Consider the following 20795-nt stretch of genomic DNA (forward strand, 5'->3'; position numbering starts at 1 on the left):
ATGCTGCTGTTAAATACTTGACATTTCTCTTCAAATTCCACTTACCAGGACCTGTGTCCCTAAGCAGTTTCTCCCCTCATTTGAGAAGAATCAAGAACAGTCTCCCTTACTTCTCTTCCACTGCTGCCAGTACAGATCCCTCTAATCACGAATTGATAGCCACAAAGCTCTGGCAATGAACAGACTTGGAAGATTTTGGTTGAGCTGCGGTGGTGTGTGTCTGGCAAGAAAATAGTCTGATAAAAAATGTATTAATGCCGAAACCGGTTTGGCTCAGTGGATAGAGCGTCGGCCTGCGGACTGAAAGGTCCCAGGTTCGATTCCGGTCAAGGGCATGTACCTGGGTTGCGGGCACATCCCCGGTGGGGGATGTGCAGGAGGCGTCTGGTCGATGTTTCTCCCTCATCGATGTTTCTGACTCTCTATCTCTCTCCCTTCCTCTCTGTAAAAAATCAATAAAATATATTTTAAAAAAATGTATTAATCCTCTGAAAGAAAGGTAGTTGTGCTTTACAATGGAACACCTGCTAATCAGTAAGCCATCATTTGTTGAGTGTCTGTGATTGTGCTAAGATCCAACCTGGACAGCTACTCTTTGTTATCACTGTGTCCACAGCTTAGAAGTGGATCGTTGGCTACCATCTGGTGGGGACCTCATCCCTCCTTCAGAGTGGAAGCCATCTTTCTATTAGTATTGCCTTCATTTTTGCATTTTTAGCATCTTGTTGTTCATCTTGCTAAACCTTATATCTTACACCCCTTACCCCCAAACCTTGAAACTAAAAAGCCTAGAGACTCCACTAGTTTCCTCTGGAAGCAATGATCTCCACCTGAGGGCAATTTTATTCTCAGAGGGTATTTGACAGTGCCTGAAGGCATACTTGATTCTCAGAACTGGGGAGGTGCTACTGCCATCTAGTGGGTAGAAGACAAAGATGCTGCTAAATATCCTACAGTGCACAGAACAAAGAATTATCTGAAACAAAATGTCAATAGTGCAGAAGTTGAAAAATCCTTTTCTAGACTATCCTGCCAAGAAAGCAGTTCCAGTTTTTTCTAAAGAGAATAAGAGTCTATATTCCCCACATTTTCAATGTATGGGAGTGGCCATGCTTCAGGTGTCTGACAAATATGATTACTTGCAATCATGAACTAATAGGGAGTTCTCAGCAGTAAGAACCAAAGCCTGAAATCATTCATCACCTTTCATTCATGATCACAAAAAGTAGAAAGGCTTTAAGAAAAAAGAAAGTGCAGTATAATGGATGGATTTTGTTGCAGTTTCTCCCCCACTACTCAGCTAATTGCTAGTCATTTCAGCAACGTACAATAACAAGATTTTAAGGAAAATGACACAATGCAGAGGCAGGTGTGAATAAGGTACCGAACTAATAATATATACCAATGACTTCTTTCAGACAATGGAAAAAATAAATGCACATAATGAGTATACTAATGGCAGCATTCCTTCCCTCTCCTTCATGATCCTGTTGGATGGAGAATGGCTTGAAATTGCTATTATATAAGCTGGGAGAAAAAGACTTTGAGAATACTAAATACAAAATAAAAGCTGTAGAGATTTTAAAAATCCCAGTGGCTGGAGGAAGAGAAGACTATAACATTGTGTGATCCTAAAAGAGAATTGTTTCTGTAATTGACAATAAGCTACCGATCAACCAATACTTGCCTTGTGTACTTTAATCTCATAGTCTGGCACTTACCTGCAGGATCACAGGGGATGGCTGGCTTATATCCCACACTCCTGGAGCTATTATTTCGATGGGAGGCTCACTGTGTAATGTCATGCTGAATAGCACAGACCCAAGAATGATTTTGCTGCAAGAGAAAACACATACAGACAGGAGCCACTTGATGAGGGAAACTATTATTATCTATAAATGTTCTCTTTTGAAATATAAACATAATCAGCTGGCTTCATTTAGTAACAGGAAGAGAAATACAATATTCCATAATCCTACATATTAATTAATAGTTCATTTCTAATACCCCCCCACACACACACGGCTATGTTTATAAGCTATCTAGATTTATTTTCCACATGACAAAGTTGTTTTCACAATGGTTAACTCTTGAGAACATTTTTTTGCCCCACAGAATGACTAAATTCCCTGGGAATCCATAAAGATATGGCTCTAAAATTTATAGAAAGAAAATACTTAAATTAACATATGATCTGCAGAATCAAAATAGTGGGACTTCACAGGAGAAGTACCTCTTTATGCATAAGAAAAAAAATTCATATTCTGAATCTTTGAGAAGACGTCGTAAATTACCATAGTAAATGAGAATGCATACAGGAAAGACTTTAAACAGGAAGAATGCATGGAAGGTTTTAACAACTTCAGTAACATCCAAATCCACAGAGATCCTTAAAGGAATTAAAAAGGAAACTATACCTGGCTGTATATATGAATTCAATTATTGGTGAGCTGTTACAATGATCACTGCGAACAGCTTTTGATTTTAAAATAGCAGATTAAATGTAAAACTGAAAGGCAATAAAATTAAAGTTTATGAATAACTTTAAGGCATCAGCTGAGTCTTTTTGAAAACAGCATAGACTTCCATCTTGCCATTTAATGAACACTATGTGAAATAGGATGAAAACGCCAGCAAATAAAGCTTTCTTTAGACCTCTAGATTTCTGAGGCCTGCTTTCTTTATTTTCCATATCTGGAGATTTTTTTAAAAAGTATCTGTTTAGGGGAGTATAATTTATAAACATTATTGTGCAGATATTTTTAAATAACCCAAGAATATTCTTCTGGCAGAACAAACTTGGAGTCTTTATCCTTTTGTTTCATCCCTCCCTCATCTTGAGAAAGATTTTTTTCTTGTATAACATTACCAGGGAGCCAGTATTAGCAAGCTAAAATTTGGCTTAATGAGGTAGAAATAAAAAAATATATTAATGTGATTTCTCTTCTGCCTTTCTTAAGTTATAACCCTCTCCAAAATGGTCCAAAGTACCCATCTGCTTGGAAAAAGTTTGGATTAGCTCCAGGCAGAATGAGAAAGGAAGAAAGAGAAGGTCAGATGTTAATGTTCTCCACAGCATTTATAGAAAATACTTGTGTCCACAGTAAAGGGTTAACAGGAATGAGGGAGGAAGGATGTGGTATATCCGATGGAGAATGTGGTACAGAAAAGGCCCCCACTTTCTGGCAACTCAGGATGGTGGGAAACAGCAGACCATGAGGGAACAGAGTGAGTGTGGCAGACACAGATGTTCCAATTTCCCCCTCTTCTGGAAGGCAGATGGGGAGGAGTGTTGGATAAGGGAATATAGGATAATGCTGAAGGTGGGAGGCGGGGGTGGGGGGCTCTAGGAAAAGCTAAATATACCTGAGGGAGGGACTTTCCAAAAGGGGGAGGTCATACGGTGGGGACAAGGGACCTTTGTGCTAAGAGTGGGGATAAGATGAGGTCAAATAGGAGTCACAGGTAACCTCAGATGGGTCTATGGTGCCTGTAAGAGCCCCCCTCACCCAGGGAGTGTCAGTAAGCCCTGGCCAGGCTGGGAGAGCACCAGTCACTAGTTCCCCTAGCTGTAATAAGTAGCCACAGCTTCAAAAGCACCTTTGATTTGGATATCAGAGGTCAAATCACCAGGCCAAAGAATCTGTTTCTTTTCTGATCCTGTGTCTCCAGATATCCTCTTAGGAAGAGGCAGTGTGTCAAGAGGACATTGGAATGACTAAGCAGTATTTTTTCAAAAGCGACTGTGCACTTCTAAAAGGACTATTTAAATTACTGAAATGACTAATTTTTGGTCATCAGTGGAAGGTTTTTCCTCTTCATTAATTATAAGGTAGGAGGTCATGAGGAAAAGTGTGATATATTAGTGGCATTTTTCTTTGCATCTAAGATGTATAATGAGTTATATTTATGGCCTTGCTATACTTATATGCCTTGGCCATGTTTCACTCTGAAAAGCAGAGTGATCTAAGATGATTTCTACAGAGGATGAGGTGACTCAAGAATAAATGTCAGTGTCTGTCATTTGTCTCCTTGGATGGAGTCTGGATCAGTAGTCACCACGGCCTTAATTCTGAGGGATATGGGGGAGAATAAAGTCAGAACACTTGATTTAGTATATGTATGAGGAGATGTATCAAGCAAAAAGGCATAGGGAGAATGGACTTCTACCTGTCCAACTGAGGCTGATACACTTTGAGGCAATTCAAGGAGGAAAGGATGCCTGGCACCATTCGTTGGGCTCTCTGTGTGCTTGATAGTAGCTAACTTACTTTCTGATAATGGACTTCACCTAAAAATCTTTTGAGATATTGTAAGCATGGTGGAGAGAATAAATTTCCATAGAGTTCTGGAAATAGAAAATGTGAGGAGGAGGAAGATGATTAGTGGGATTAAGAGGGGAAGAGTGTTGGTGGTCTCCCAGTAGACTGTTCATTCAGGGATAAGTATCTCTAAACTGAAGAATTTACCACAATCTAGAAATGCTAAGCAACTATTACACTATTTGTTTTGCATTTAAGTAGAAAAGTAGCTCTTAACAATTGCTGAGGTGTGAATAACACTTTCATATAGCAGTGAGGAGGCATTGTGAATATAGCATAGATGCAATAGAAGTTCTGTCTGAAAAAGGGAGGATTGCAAAGCTGCTATGGCAGTGGTTCTCAACCTTCCTAATGCCACGACCCTTTAATACAGTTCCTCATGTTGTGGTGACCCCCAATTTCATTGTTACAAGTTGAACATAATTAAAGCATAATGATTAATCACATAAACAATATGTAATTATATATGTGTTTTTCGATGGTCTCAGGTGACCCCTGTGAAAGAGTCATTTGACCCCAAAAGGGGTCATGACCCACAGGTTGAGAACCGCTGTTCTATGGGCAAAATTTAACTTTTGTACTTGTGACATATTTTTTATAGGCTTGAAGGCGAGTTTATGTGCTTGAAAATGTCAATGTTTATATTTATTTGTAGACATTCTTGGTGCACCCATAACTGATATTTCTGCATTTAGTCACCATTGGTTATTCTGAAACCCACGTCTTAGAACCACAGAGATAGGAAGCTTTTAGTTCTGCATATCTTCAGGTCTTGTATATGTTTAAAAAAATAAAGACATAAGTGCTCATTACAATTCCACACAGCTAGATATGGGTAATTCAAAATGTAATAAATGGCAGATTCAATACCAAACATTTATAGGCAAAGGCATTCTGTGAAAAGTGGCCTATTTGCTATGATCTGGAAATATCTGTATCCGATGAATTGGGTTAGAATCTCTGTAACTTGTAGCAATGAGCTCAGTGGGAGTCATGGAATCTCCGAATTGCCCCAAGAATAGATTTCTGATGTCTTATGAAGATCTGGACTTCTTTAAATTGTTCAACAAGGGAGAGAGGCAGATTTTTCTGATTTTCATAAGATATGGTCTTTTGGAAATACAGTTACAAGTGCTTATTCAAGTTGTGTTTGCTGATGTGATGTCTCATCATCCATAATCCATCACTTTTCCTCAAGAAAACACCACCTACTATCAGTCCCAAATGGCATTACTTAAAGATGACCACCATCTATGATCACTTACATATAAAATGTTTACCAGTGGTAAGTGACTTATGACAAAGCAATATGGAGTCAGTATTTTTACTATTATGACTATTTAGAAAAAGATCTTGAAGATTAGTTTGAAACACAGTAATATCTTAAACATTCTTATATATTTAACATGTATTGATTGCTTATCATGTGCAAAGTAGTGTGGTGGGTGATTGAAGGGAATCAAATAGATTGAATTTTTTTCAGTGAATAACTGGAAATGTTATTCCACAAACATGTTAGATCTTACAAGCACTGCAGTTGAAACTTTAAAGAAATTCACTCTTGAAAAGAAAGGGCATGTGCATAGCTCCTTCTAGCAAGAAAGTAATGAAAGCTCTAACCCACAAATCAGATTTTTGAAATATTTGCTAACAGCAGTAGGTGTTATTTTAGGACAAAACTGTTTTTTGCAGACTTCATGAAATTTTATTTCCATTCTAAATCTCATGTAGGAATTGATTTTTTCTCAATTCAATTTAGTAAACAAATCTCTAATGATTGCCTATTCATGAGGTACTATATTAGGTGATACATGTTACAAAGATAAATCTATTCCCTTTCCTTAAGAAACATATAAGTAGAAATAGGTTATAGCATCAAAACAAATAATGGAGCAGGACACACACACACACACACACACCAGGTCAGAACTAATCCAAAAAAGTCAATTTTAAAGATTTATGATGATTGTTCTGATAATAACTTATTTATATTGACTAAACGTGGGAACTAAAAACTAATGAAGAATTTTCTTAAAATATTTTTAAAGCAATAGGGCAGAAAAATTCTTTATAACACTATTAAAATAATAAAACAATTATTAATTTTTCAATTTCATTTTAAAGCAAATCTTGCCATGTAAAAAATAACTAAGCTGATTTATTTAAAACATTTTTCCTTAATGATATAGAGAATCATGTAATAACTATCAAATATCCAAAGTATTATTAGTTCTAAATAGCTATGGTTAAATCATCAGGTAATTTGCAACAGCCATTAGCTCCAATAGAATATCTGAGCTCACAGTTGGCTTACTTTTCTGAAAATATCATTATAAAGTTGCAAATATTTCTTCTTGGCAATAAAACGTCAGTAAACCAGTGAGTTACATTGTGTAATTTTACTTCATCCAGAATTCCTTGATTTACATTTTTTCTATATGATAGAATTTAGCCAAATAATTTCGAAGTACTAAATGCAGAGAAATTGGCTGGTTAGAGAAGGAAAAGCAATTGTAACAGGTCCTGCCAGTAACTTTTCACTGTGAATGATCTAGTGGACAAGTTGAACATGAAACCTGCATTCAAACCCATTTCTACACTTTTTTCCACTCCCACTTTCAATAATCATGATTTATGCTGAGCTACTTCAATTTTAGGATAAAATTTTCTCTTGATTTTTTTTCTTATTATGCTACATACTGCAAAATATTTAGTTTCAAGGAGGCTTTTTATTGGGAAGAGAGCTGTGTTAATCACACATTATATACTTACTCTTTTGGAAACAATGGAAGAGAAGTCCAGGCCAATATCTCTGCATTGTTGGTGGCACAGTTAATCCCAAACAGTTTTATAGTGAGCATGGATTCCTTTGGAAGGGATTTTATTTCAAGAGGAAAAGTGATCCTTAAAATAAATTTAAAAAGTAGATTATCAATTACAATGTTATTTTATTAAATATTTGAACATTTGTGTTTAATATTGTAAAAATGAAAATATAGCAGAAATACATAGAGTAATGAGATTGTTTACTCAGTGAGTATTGCTAAAATTATAATTTTACATGTAAGGTTTTTGTTTTTTTAATTATGATAACTTGAGTACTTATCCTTTGCAAGCACAGAAGAATGGTTCACATTGCCTTAGAGAATGAGGGGATAATCAAAATGGCTAAATTGTCCATAATCAGATGGAGATTTAGAAAAGAATATTCTAAGAAGAGAAAAGTACATGGACAAAGGGATATATATATATATATATATATATATATATATATATATATATATATTTTAAGTGTAGCTGATAAGTAATGAGTGGCTCTCTGTGGCTAGAACAAGAGATGTGATCAAGCTGTGGAAAAGTTATGGATTATGCAATTAGTAAATAGGTGGTTGCCAGAATGCTTAAGAACTGTGTATTCCAGTTTTTTCAAGTTTTTTCCTAATGGCAAAAGGAAATATTTCAATGATAGATTAAAAGTATAGAAAGTTAATAATAATTTTAAATATGAACTATTCTGAGTTACTATGAGGTCCTAGAATTTTGGAGGTTGATTGTTGGAATACAATTTCTAGGTATGTCAAGGTGAAATAGCTACAAATTCAGACCATAGATGAATTGTAGATACAGGCAAAAATAATGAATAAAAAAACCTCTTAAATGTGGGTATTGAAGCCATCAAGGTATATAAGGGAATGTATAGAAGGTTATAAGTGATACTGTGAGACTAGAGAGGATTAACCTGGGTAACATAAGTATCTAAGAAGAGCTTTAGACAATAAGCTAAGAGTGTGATCCGTGGTCAGGGAGAAGGGTACCTTTCTTTTCTTTCTGGAGTCATCCTGGTTATATAGAAACTAGAGGTCCAGTGCACAGATTCATGCACCAGTGGGGTTCCTCAGCTGGGCCTGCGGGGATCAGGCCAAAACTGACTCTCTGCATCCCCCGAGGGGTCCTGGATTGCCAGAGGGCAGTTCTTGGGTGATGCACCCTGGAATTGGGCTCTCTCCTCTCTGGTTCTGTGTGTATCACCCTAGAATCACAGCTGCCAAGTCACTGCAGCATCAGCAGCTCCTGCATTGAGCGTCTGCCCCCTGGTGGTCAGTGCACATCATAGCTACCGGACAGAGTGCCTTCCCCCTGGTGGTCATTGTGAATCATAGCTACCGGTCAGATGGTCGAATGGTCAGATGGTTGCTTAGGCTTTTATATATAGACTAGAGGCCTGATGCACAAAAATTTGTGCACTTGGGGGGGGGGGGTTCCTCAGCCTGGCCTGTGCCCTCTCACAGTCTGGGACCCCTCGGGGGATGACCATCTGCTGGCTGAGGCCTGCTCCCCAGGGGATTGGGCCTAAGCTGGCAATTAGACATTCTTCTGGCAGCCTGGCAGCCCTCGGGGGAAGTCCACTTGCCAGCGGGGAGCAGACCTAAGCTGCAGTTGGACATCCATAGCGCTGCTGAGGAGGCAGGAGAGACTCCCACCACCACCGCAGTGCTGGCAGCCATCAGCCTGGCTTGTGGCTGAACAGAGCTCCCCCTGTGGGAGCACATTGACAACCAGGGGGCAGCTCCTGCAATGAGCGTCTGCCCCCTGGTGGTCAGTGTGTGTCATAGTGACCAGTCATTCCCAGTCGTTCTGCTATTAGGGTCAATTTGCATATTACCCTTTTATTATATAGGATAGAGGACTGATGCATGGGTGGGGGCCAGCTGGTTTGCCCTGAAGGGTGTCCTGGATCAGGGTGGGGGTCCCGCTTGGGTGTCTGGCCAGCCTGGATGAGGGGCTGAGGGCTGTTTTCAGTCTGCCCGCACCCTCTTCAGGGTGGGTGTCCCCACTGGGTTGCCTGGCCAGCCTGGATGAGGGTCTGATGGCTGTTTTCAGGCTGCCCACACCCCCTTCAGGGTGGGGTTCCCCACTGGGGTGCCTGGCCAGCCTGGATGAGGGGCTGAGGGCTGTTTTCAGGCTGCCCGCACCCCCTTCAGGGTGGGGATCCCCACTGGGGTGCCTGGCCATACTGAATAAGGGGCTGATGGCTGTTTTCAGTCAGGCCAAGCCTGCAACTGAAGCTCCCAGTCTCTCCTTTTTTCTTTTTTTTCTTTTTTATTCTGGGGTTTATTTACCTTCTGTAATTGAAACTTTGTTGCGGCTCCAGCTCCAAGGCCTGCTGGCTGAAAGCAGGTTTCTGGGGTTTGTTTAGCTTCTATAATTGAAACATAGTTGCATTTTGGAGCTGTTGCTTTCAGGCTCAGAGCTGAGCAGGGAACCTTGGCTTCCTCCATCGCTGGGGCAACCAAGCCTCATGTTCGCTTCAGCTGCCTGGCTGCCGGCTGCCATCTTCGTTGGCAGTTAATTTGCATATCACCCTGATTAGCCAATGGGAAGCGTAGTGGAGGTATGGTTAATTACCATGTTTGTCTATTATTAGATAGGACTAGTGGCCCAGTGCACAAAATTTGTGAACATTAAAGGGGGATTTATTAAAGGAGATATTTTAATATTGTTATTTCCCCTTTCTCTATAATAGAATGTCAGAGATGAAAGAATATTAGTAAAATGTATATGAAAATCTTCATCCTGTCAGAGTCTAGGGCACACTGTGGGACCCAGAGTCAAGTCCCCGTATACCTGTGGTGCCTCAAATTTGTGTGAGACCCAGACCCAGCCGGCCCCACCCCCAATGGGCAAGATCCAGACATGGCCGGTTTCACCCTTGTCAAGCCCTGCTAGTTGGGGGGGGGGGCACAGCCTCAGGTCCCCTGGCCTGGCACCGGGTGGCAGGGGTGCAGCCTCAGGCCCCCTGGTAAGCCCCACCAGGTGGGGGGAGGGTGCAGGCTCAGGGCCCCCATCAAGCCCTGCAGGGTGGAGGGAGCAGCCTCAGGTCCCCCGTCAAGCCCCGCCAGGCTGGGGGTTCAGCCTCAGGTCCCCCAGCCTGCTGCTGGGTGGGGGGCACAGCCTCAGGTCCCCCAGCACACCCTCAGGTCCCCTGACCTGGTGCTGGGACAGGGGGCATGGCCTGAGGTCCCCTGGGATGGGGGGGGGGCATGCTTTGAGGTCCACTGGCCCAGGCCAGGGGGTGTGGCCTCAGGTCCCCTGGCCCGGTGAAGGGGCATGGGGTGTGGCCTCAGGTCCCCTGGCCCAGAGCCAGGGCATGGGTCATGGCCTGAGGTCCCCCAGCCTGGTGCCAGGGAGGGGACGTGGCCTGAGATCCTCCAGCTTGGCGTTGGGATGGGGGGGCAGGGGCACAGCCTGAGGTCCCCTGTCCAGCCCCGCCGGGTGGGGGATGCAGCCTCAGGTCCCTGCTGATTGCTCATTAAGGCCTATTAAGGGAACTCGGCCTCCGCTGTGGGTGCAGCCATCTTGACCGTTCCTGGTGTGATGGTCAATTTGCATATTCCCTCTTTATTAGGTAAGATGACCAGAGAGTCAAGATGGTGGCCAGCAGGATGGCAGTGGAGAGAGAGTGTGAGTGAGTGAGGGAGTGAAAGGGAGCATGGGGATGTGTGTGGTATGTGTGTATGTGTGTGTGAGTGAGGGACAGTTTGATGCTGCAGGACTTTTGGGGGCTGGCAGACCGGGCTCTTTTAGATGGGGAGCCTCTGCTACAGCTGCAAGCACTTCCAGGTGGCTGGCACTGTCACAGAAAACACACCATTTTGAAGGGAAGAGCTGCTGTGACTTGGAGCCCAGCCTCATCACCATCCAGACTGGCCTCAGACACCACCCAGGACCCTACAGCCATGCTGGCCAAAAACCTGCTACCTCAGCTGAAGACCCACAGACAAAGGACTCCAGACTCCTCAGCCTCAAGCTCCTGGGAATCCTAGAGTGTGCAACCCTCCCGGTGGCCCACTGCTGGGGCACAGGCCTCATGTGTCCTGGAATTTGGGCTCCCTGATGACTCTCAGGGTGTGCTACCCTCCCACTGACCCACCACATTGGCTATGGGTCTAGCACATCCCAGCACCTGGACTCTTCAGTGACAGCAAAAATGGGGAGACAAAGAAACAACCCCCAAAGGAAAGAAAAAGAGGAAGCACCAGAAAAGGAACTAAATGAAATAGAGGCCTGAAGTATGTCAGAAAAAGAATTAAGAGTAAGGGTCATACAGTTCATAAACCAGATGGATGAGAGTATCAGCAACTTATGTAAGAATCAAGAGGAAATAAAAAATGATATACTTACAATAAAAATCACAATGGAAGGTTTCAACAGTAGACTAGAAGAAGCGGTGGACTGAATTAGTGAGTTAGAAGACAGGGCAGGGAAACACACCCAGTCTGAACAGCAATTGGAGAAAAAAAATTAAAACTAAAGAGGAGAGCCTAAAGAAGCTTTGGGACAACATAAAACAAAGTGACGTATGTATAATAGGAGTGCCAGAAGGACAAGAAGAGTAACAAGGATTAGAAAACCTATTTGAAGAAATAATGACAGAAAACTTCCCTGATTTTGGGAAGCAAAAAGTCACACAAGCACAGAGAGTCCAAGACAATATGAACCCAAAAGACCCACACCAAGATACATCATAATTACAATGACAAAGGTTAATGGCAAAGAGAGAATCTTAAAGGCTGCAAGAGAGAGACAGAGAATTACCTACAAAGGATGTTCCATTAGATTATCAAATGATTTCTCAACAGAAAAAGCATCAGACCAGAAGGGAATGGAATGAAGTATACAAAGTCATACAAACCAAGGGACTGAATCCAATAATACTCTATCCAGCAAGGCTATCAATTAAAATTAAAGGGGAATTAAGGAGCTTTGCAGACAAAAAAAGGGTAAGGGAGTTTATCACTACCAAGCCAGCAATGCAAGAAATGCTAAAGGGACTGTTGGACTGTTGTAAAAAGAAGAAATAGAGAGGGAAGAAAGAACACAAGCATAAAGAATACAAATGGCTCAAACAAATATCTATCAATAATCTTAAACGTAAGTGGACAAAATGCTCCAATCAAAAGACTTAGAGTGGCTGAATGGATAAGAAAACATGACCCATAAATATGCTGTCTACAAGAGGCCCACCTCAGAACAAAGGACTCACATGGACTGAAAGTGAAGGGATAGAAAAATATTTTCCAGGCAATGGAAATAAAAGAAAATCTGGGGTAGCAATACTTATATCTGACAAAGTAGACCTCAAAGTGAAGGCTATAACAAGAGACAAGGAAAGCCACTTTATAATACTAAAGGAATTGATACAACAAGAGGATATAACTCTGGTAAACACATACACACAATGCAGGACAACCCAAATACCTAGAAAAATTCTAGAAAATATCAAGGGAGAGATTGACAGCAATACAATCATGATAGGGGACTTTAATGCCCTATTTACATTACTGGATAAATACTCTAGACAAAAAATCAGCAAAAAACCCCAGCAATACTAAATGATTCACTAGATCAGATGGACTTAATTAACATCTTCAGAACATTTCACCCCTAAGTTATAGAATATACATTCTTCTCAAGTACACATGTGACATTTTCAAAGATAGACCACATATTGGGGCACAAAGTGTCTTCAAATTCAAGAAGATTGAAATCATATCAAGCATCTTCTTAGATCACAATGGCATAATATTAGAAATCAACTACAATAAAAATAAAAATTTCAAACACTTGGAGTCTAAATAAATGTTGTTAGACAATTATTGGGTTACCAAAGAGATCAAACAAATGACAATGAAAACAAAACAATCCCCAAAATCTATGGGACATAGTGAAAGCAGTCCTGAGAGGGATGTTCATAATATTATAGGCCTACCTTAAAAAAAAAAACAAGAAAAACTGGTAATAAATTATCTAACACTACAACTTAAAGAATTAGAAAAAGAGCAACAAGAAAAGCCCAGGGAGAGTAGAAGGAAGGAAATAATAAAGATCAGAGCAGAAATGACATAGAGACCAAAAAACAATATAAAAGATCAATGAAACCAAGAGCTGGTTCTTTGAAAGGATAAACAAGATTGATGAACCTCTAGCCAAGCTCACCAAGAAGCAAAGAGAGAGGACCCAAATAAACAAAGTCAGAAATGAAAGAGGCGAAATAAGAACATACCCTAAAGAAATACAAAGGATTGTAAAAAAAATACTATGAACAACTCTAACAAACTGGACAACCTAGAAGAAATGAACATATTTCTAGAAAAATACCACCTTGCAGAACTCAATCAGGAAGAATAAAAAAATCTGAATAGGCCAATAACTATGAAGGAAATTGAAGCAGTAATCAAAAAACTTCCAGCAAACAAAAGCCTGGAACCAGATGGCTTCACAGGGGAGTTTTACCAAGCATTCAAAGAAGAACTAAAACCTATCCTCAGACTATTCCAAAAAATTCAAGAGGAAGGAACATTTCTAAGCTCTTTCAATGAAGCCAGCATTACCCTAATCCCAAAACCAGATAAAGACACTACAAACAAAGAGAATTACAGGCCAATATCTCTAATGAACATAGATGCTAAAATCTTCAACAAAATCCTAGCAAATCAGATTCAGCATTACACTCGTAAGATCATACACCATGACCAAGTGGGATTTATTCCAGGGATGCAAGGATGGTACAATATCCACAAATTAATAAACATGATACATCACATCAACAAATTGAGAGATAGAAATCATATAGTCATGTCAATTAATGCGATATGGTATTTGACAAAATTTAACACCCTTTCTTGATAAAAATGCTCAGCAAAGTGGGAATAAAAGGATCATACCTCAACATAATAAAAGCTTTATATGACAAGCCTATAGCCAACATCATACTCAATGGGCAAAAACTAACCCATTTCACCTAAGAACAGGAATAAGACAGGGATGCCCCTCTCACCACTCCTGTTTGACATAGTACTGGAAGTGCTAGCCATAGCAATTAGACAAGAAGAAATAAAAGGCATCCAAAGATGCATTTGGAAAAGAAGAAGTAAAACTGTCATTATTCACAGATGACATGATATTGTACATCGAAAACCCTAAGACTCCATCAAAAAACTACTAGACTTAATAAATGAATTTGGCAATGTAGCAGGATACTAAATTAACACCTAGAAATCTATGGCTTTTTTATACACCAATAATGTACTCACTGAAAGAGAAACAAACAAACAAACAAAACAATCCCTTATACCATTGCACCAAAACAATTAAGATACCTAGGGAAAAACTTAACTAAGGACATAAAAGACCTGTACTCAAAAAACTACAGGACATTGAAAAAAGAGATAGAGGAAGATATAAACAAATGGAAGTATATAGCATGTTCATGGATTGGTAGAATCAACATCAACAAAATGTCCATACTACCCAAAGCAATCTGTAGATTTAATGCAATCTCCATTAAAATACTAACAGCATATTTTACAAACCTAGAACAAACTCTCCAAAAATTCATATGGAATAATGCTGTAGACCAATTCCAGCATGTCATAATTTAGAGAGTTTCATCAAAAGGTTGATGAGACTTGAGGACTCAACAGGGTTGAGTCACACATGTAGTCACCTGTTGGGAATGGCTAAAGGCATTTCACCAAACCTAAATAGTAAACTGATTGTGGCTGCCAGACAGTTAAAGGGCATCTTAATCTACATGTTATTGCCTCCTACTGGCCAAACACCTGAACAGCCATAGGTTATTCCCCAAACTGACAATGCTTCTGTACCCTTTGAAACCTTACCCTTTGAATTGTATTATCTCCACCCTGCCTTAGAACAAATTGTGTTAATAAAAGCAAGGGTCCTAGAGAAGGAGGGACTCTTCAGTTCCTTTAGCTGAAAGTCCTCTGTCCCCCAATGCCTTTCAAAATTATATCTTGTCTCCGGATTCTTCATTAGTCTTTTTAATCTACGCATCAGCCCCTTTTCCAGATTCCTTGAACCTTTCTTGATGCTGGGACATGAACCCTGGCAGAATAAAAAAAGACCCCAAATAGCTGCAGCATTCTTAAGAAAAAAGAACAAAGTCGGAGGGATCACAATACCAGATAACAAGCTATATTACAAAGCCACTGTTCTCAAAACTGCCTGGTACTGGCACAAGACCAGACATACAGACCAATAAAACAGAACAGAGAATCCAGAAATCAACCCAAGCCATTATGCTCAATTAATATTTGACAAAGGAGGCAAGGGCATGCAGTGGAGTCAAGACAGTCTCTTCAATAAATGGTGTTGGGATAATTGGACAGATACATGCAAAATAATGAAACTAGAACACCAACTTACACCATACACAAAAATAAACTCAAAATGGATAAAGGACTTAAATGTAATATGGGAAACAATAAAAATCTTAGAAGAATCTATAGACAACAAAATAGCAGACATATGTCGTAGCAATGTCTTTACTGTTACAGCTTCTAGGGCAATGGAAACTCAGGAGAAAATAAACAAATGGGACTACATAAAGATAAAAAGCTTCTGCACAACAAAAGAAACCATCAACAAAACAACTGCATGGGAGAACATATTTGCCAATGTTATCTCTGATAAGGGCCTAACCTCTAAAATTTATAGGGAACTCATACATCTTAACAAAAGGAAGTTAAACAATCCAATAAAAAAAATGGGCAAAAGACTTAAATAAACACTCTTCCACTGGATATACAGAAGGCCAAGAAACATATGCTCAAAGTCACTAATCATCTGAGAAATGCAAATCAAAACCACAATGAGATACCATCTCACACCTGTCAGAATGGTTATCATCAACAAATCAACAAATTACAAGTGCTGGTGAGGATGTGGAGAAAAAGGAATCCTCGTGCACTGCTGGTGGGAATGCAGACTGGTGCAGCCATTTTGGAAAACAGTGTGGCGTTTCCTCAAAAAATTAAAAATGGAACCCCCATTTGACTCAGTAATCTCACTTCTAGGATATATCCCAAGAAATCAGTAATACCAATCAGAAAGGATATATGTACCCCTATGTTCATAGCAGTACAATTTACAATAGTTAAGATTTGGAAACAGCCTACGTGCCCATCAGCAGATGAATGGATTAAAAACATGTGGCACATCTACACAATGAAATACTACACTGCTGCAAAAAAGAAAGAACTCTTTCCATTCTCAACAGCATGGATGGACATGGAGAGCATTATGCTAAGCCAGTTGAAGAAAGATAAATATCATATAATCTCACTTATTTGTGGAATATAATGGACAACATAAGCTGATGAACAAAAATATATCTAGAGACAGAGAAGCATCAAACAGACCTTCAGACGGAATGCAGGGTAGGGTGGGGGTGGGGGGGGTAAGAGATAAACTGAAGGGCTTATATGCATGTATATAAAAATAGACAATGGACACATATAGTAGGGGGGTGAGGGCATGTGATGGGTAGTGGGGGTCACTGGGGAGAGGTCAATGGGGGAAAAAGGAGACATATGTAATGCTATATGTAATACTTTAAACAATGAAGAATTTTTAAAAAAAAGAATTGAACATATGAGGGAAAAAGAAGAAATGACCAGGTTCTATGATAAGAGCTTCAAGATAAGTATGGTCTTTAGAGGAGATCTATTTGTGAGACAAAGAGATGAAAGTTATATTTTTCAAAAGACTGAGGTGGGAGAATATGTTTACTAGAAAATGAAAAGGCTAGAGACAAATAGGAAATTTGGAACAGAGATAGATAGATAGGGGGAGACTCATGGATTTCCAAGGGGTGGAAAGAAGAGAAAAGTGACTGGGAGAGCAAATGAGGCAGCTTAGATTGAGTGATGTCTGATGGCATTAGGTATGAGGAATATGAACAAAATCCACTTTCCTTGTACTTCCCAATTGATCTTTGATGTCAACTTGTTTAAGCAATGGGTAATTATTAGAGTACTAGAGGCCTGGTGCATAAAATTCATGCACGGGAGGAGGGGGGTTTCCTCAGCTTGACCTGCACTCTCTCAATCCGGGACTGCTGGAACCTAACCACTTGCCTGCCTGCCTGATCACCCCTAACCACTCTGCCTGCATGCCTAATCGCCCCTAACCCCTCTGCCTGTCGGCCTGATCACCCCTAATCACTTGCCTGCCTAACTGCCTGATTGCCCCTAACCACTCTGCCTTCCTGACTGATTGCCCCTAACTACTCACCTGCCTGCCTGATCACCCCTAACTGCGTCTGCCTCAGTCCACGCCGTGGTGGCTTCATCTGGAAGGATGTCCGGAAGGTCATTCGGCTGTCCAGTCTAATTAACATATTATGCTTTTATTATTATAGATTGATAATGACCAAAGCCTATTATCCAATTGGAAATTGCTGATTGAGGTTGGCCCAGCTGAGGCCTTAGGTATTATTAAGCATCTTCTTGCACAAAGAATTGGCTGTCTAATCAGGATACTAGGGAGCAGTCCTTAATCAAAGTGTCAGATAAGACATTGGTAACCCCCTTTTGTGAGTGGTTGGCAGCATCCAACCTCAGGAATAAGGAGAAATTAATTTAGCCCAGTGACCATGACTGATGATGAGGAAGTACACATCCCTTTCTCTAAGATGCTATTCCCAGAAATGAAAAGGTCCAGATCTAGGGTGGTAATATACCAGCAAAGAAGAGAAAAGAGAGAAATAACTATTTTAGAGGTAAAATGGATAATTAATATTTGACTGACAGAATATTAATGGAACAGGACAATGAAGAATTAAAGATGAATTCTAGATTATATTCCAGTGGATGCCTTTAAATGAAATATGTAATTTAGGACATGATGTCATTAAATTAAGAATAAATCTGAGATGTCAATATGTAAACTGTGTGCGGAGAGGATGAGTCAGAGATTTGGATCTGGATATAACTGCATTTAAATGGTGGTTCTATAACCAATAAGATATTCTTTCTTGAGCAATGAATTTAACCTTTCTAAGCCTTGCTTTTCCTTATCCATGATATAGAATGAAAATTGCAAAACACTATATGTGGAAAATGGTAGGTTGTATATCAGCATTATATTAATTATTCAATCAGTAGAGTAAATAAATTTTATTATTCAATATTAGTAAAATTTACATTACTAAAAATTACAGTTACATGTTTAGATCGCTAAAACTGAAAGTATTTTCTTTCATATTCTTTAATAGTCAATATTTATTTAAGATAATATCCGCATACTTCTCAGCTTAAGAGAAGCTCTGAAAATCAATACAGGATGTCAATGACGCTGTGGAATGCACAGCAATTTCCTGAATGTTCTCTCTTTTACCTGTAATTGGCTTTCTATTCAGGTTTCATATTTCTGTGCAAGAATGGAAGCTATAAATTGACTTTATTCTACAGATAATCTAGAATATTCTTTTTTTCCTATTGAGTCTGGCTTCTTCATGTATAACTTCACATTTTAATGAGCTTTTTATATTAAAAATGACAAAAATTCGATAGGTTACAGTGGATAGTTACTGCCAATCTCCATTCTGTCATTTTTTATTAATGAAAATAAATTCTTCTGGGGCAAGAATACATGCTTTCTAAATAGTTATTTATTTCTTGAATACGTATGAATTTTTAAAGCCAGAATAATCTCACATTCACTGGGACATCTTTTCTTGCAACTTCTACATGGCTATTGAAAAATCAAAGGAATGAACTTTTAGACAAAAAAAGGAAGAAAAATACTTTAAGAGGCAATTCGATAAGTGAAGTCAGATTGCTTCCTTTTATCCAAGCTGCTGGCACCGACCTTGAGTTTTAATCATATATTTTCTTTACTACAGAAAAATGAGTGAACATTAAATTTTCCATAAACAATTTTTCTTCTATGAGAGCTACTTTTCCGACAATTCCAGTAAGTTTTTAATAGTGAAATGGGAGATTTAAAAAGTCACATATTTTAGAACTCTCCTTTAGTACTGATATATAACAATAGAGCATTGTAAGGACTTTGACTTCTGTCTGAATGAAACAGGAAGTCAATTCGGGATTTTTAAACATGGCCTGACTTAAATTTTATAAAAGGTCACTTTAGCTGCTATGTGGAAAGGATGATAAAGGTACAAGGGAAGCAGGGAGACCATCATTAGGCTACTGTGGTAACAGAGGGGAGAGATGACGGTGGTCTAGACCAAGGAAAATGATGAGAAGTAATTTCCTAGAAACGTTTTGAGAAGTGAGCCAATTGGATTTCCTGGGCACAGTGTCTGAGAGTAGGAGATTGAGGTTAAGGATTTGACCTGAACAACTGGAACTGAAAATGATCACCCACAGTGGCCATCTGTGGGTGGACAAAATTTGAAATGTAAGACTGAGAGTTCAGTCTTATACATGTTGCATGTGTAAATGTGGAGTTTGTGACTGATGCCTGGGTTAGTGAGATAAATTTGGAAGTTGTTGGTATATAGATGGCATTTAAAGCCATGCGACAGTAAGAGCCAATTAAAGGACTGAGAATAGTAACAACAGGGAAGAGGCTTAAGGGCTAAGACATTAGCACAGTGTCTGGGAGAAGGAAAGAAGATGGAGAATGTATATCTAATGAGGAAGGAAGAAAGCTAAAAGAATGCAGGAGACAGGTGTAGAGCATATTTAAATATGGAGTGTGAGATCAACAGTGGCTACTATTCCTAATAGATGGTGTAAGATGAAGACTGAGAAACAAACATTAGATTTAACTATGCAGATCACTGGTGACTCTAATGGGCAATTTCAGATGAGCAAAGGTGATGAAAGCCTGATTGGAATATGTTTTAAAGCAGAGAAAAAAATTGAATAAAGTGAATATAGACAACTCTTTGGAAGGGTTTTAATACAAAGCAGAGAAAAAGAATGGGATGGTGGCTTTTGGAGGGAGAATGAAGTAGAGCAGCAATTTTCAATCAGTGTACCATAAGAATTTTTAAAACATGCAATGCCTGACTCTTTAGTCTGGGGCACTGATCTCTTTTCCTTTAGATAGTCAAAAAAAAAAAAAATGACAACAACCAACATAACAATAGTTGTATAGTGTGAATGTCCTATCTTGAAGCATACATATATAGGTCATATAATAGAGTTGCATCTTATTGGTTATGTGGCATAATAAGGTTGCATCTAATTGTTTAATTCTTTGTACCAGAAATCCTTATATACACATATAGGCACCTGATTTTTTAAAAAGTCATTTTGGAGCAAAAAGGGTAGGGAATCACCATTATTATTGTTTTTTGTGAATCAATCAAAATTATATATATATATATATATATACACACACACACACACACACACACATGGTCAAATTGTCAAAAATTGTAATGTATTTTTGGTGTACCACAGAATTTTAGCTTACATGTGCCGGGTGCCATGAGATGAAAAAGGTTGGAAATTTCTGGAGTAGAGTTTTTTTAAAATATGTTTTTATTTATTTCAGAGAGGAAGGGATATATATATATATATATATATATATATATATATATATATATATTAACATCAATGATAAGAGAGAATCATTGATCTGTCACCTCCTGCATGCCTCACACTGGAGAAAGAGCCCACAACCTGGGCA

The 20795-nt window shown here is 39.3% G+C and overlaps 1 protein-coding gene across 1 annotated transcript in view; it reads right to left on the reverse strand.

Moving 5' to 3' along the window:
* The window catches only part of PIK3C2G (phosphatidylinositol-4-phosphate 3-kinase catalytic subunit type 2 gamma), a 283175-nt gene that overhangs the window by 179784 nt on the left and 82596 nt on the right, over window positions 1-20795 (reverse strand). Inside the window, exons 13-14 of the mRNA XM_081084139.1 lie at window positions 7095-7226; window positions 1722-1836 (exon numbers count right to left, since the gene is read on the reverse strand). Coding sequence (XP_080940265.1) covers window positions 1722-1836; window positions 7095-7226 — 247 coding nt within the window. The remainder of the gene's footprint in view (window positions 1-1721; window positions 1837-7094; window positions 7227-20795) is intronic.

The sequence above is a fragment of the Myotis nattereri genome (assembly GCF_964212035.1).
Source record: "Myotis nattereri genome assembly, chromosome: 2".
In the NCBI taxonomy this organism is placed as follows: Eukaryota; Metazoa; Chordata; class Mammalia; order Chiroptera; family Vespertilionidae; genus Myotis; species Myotis nattereri.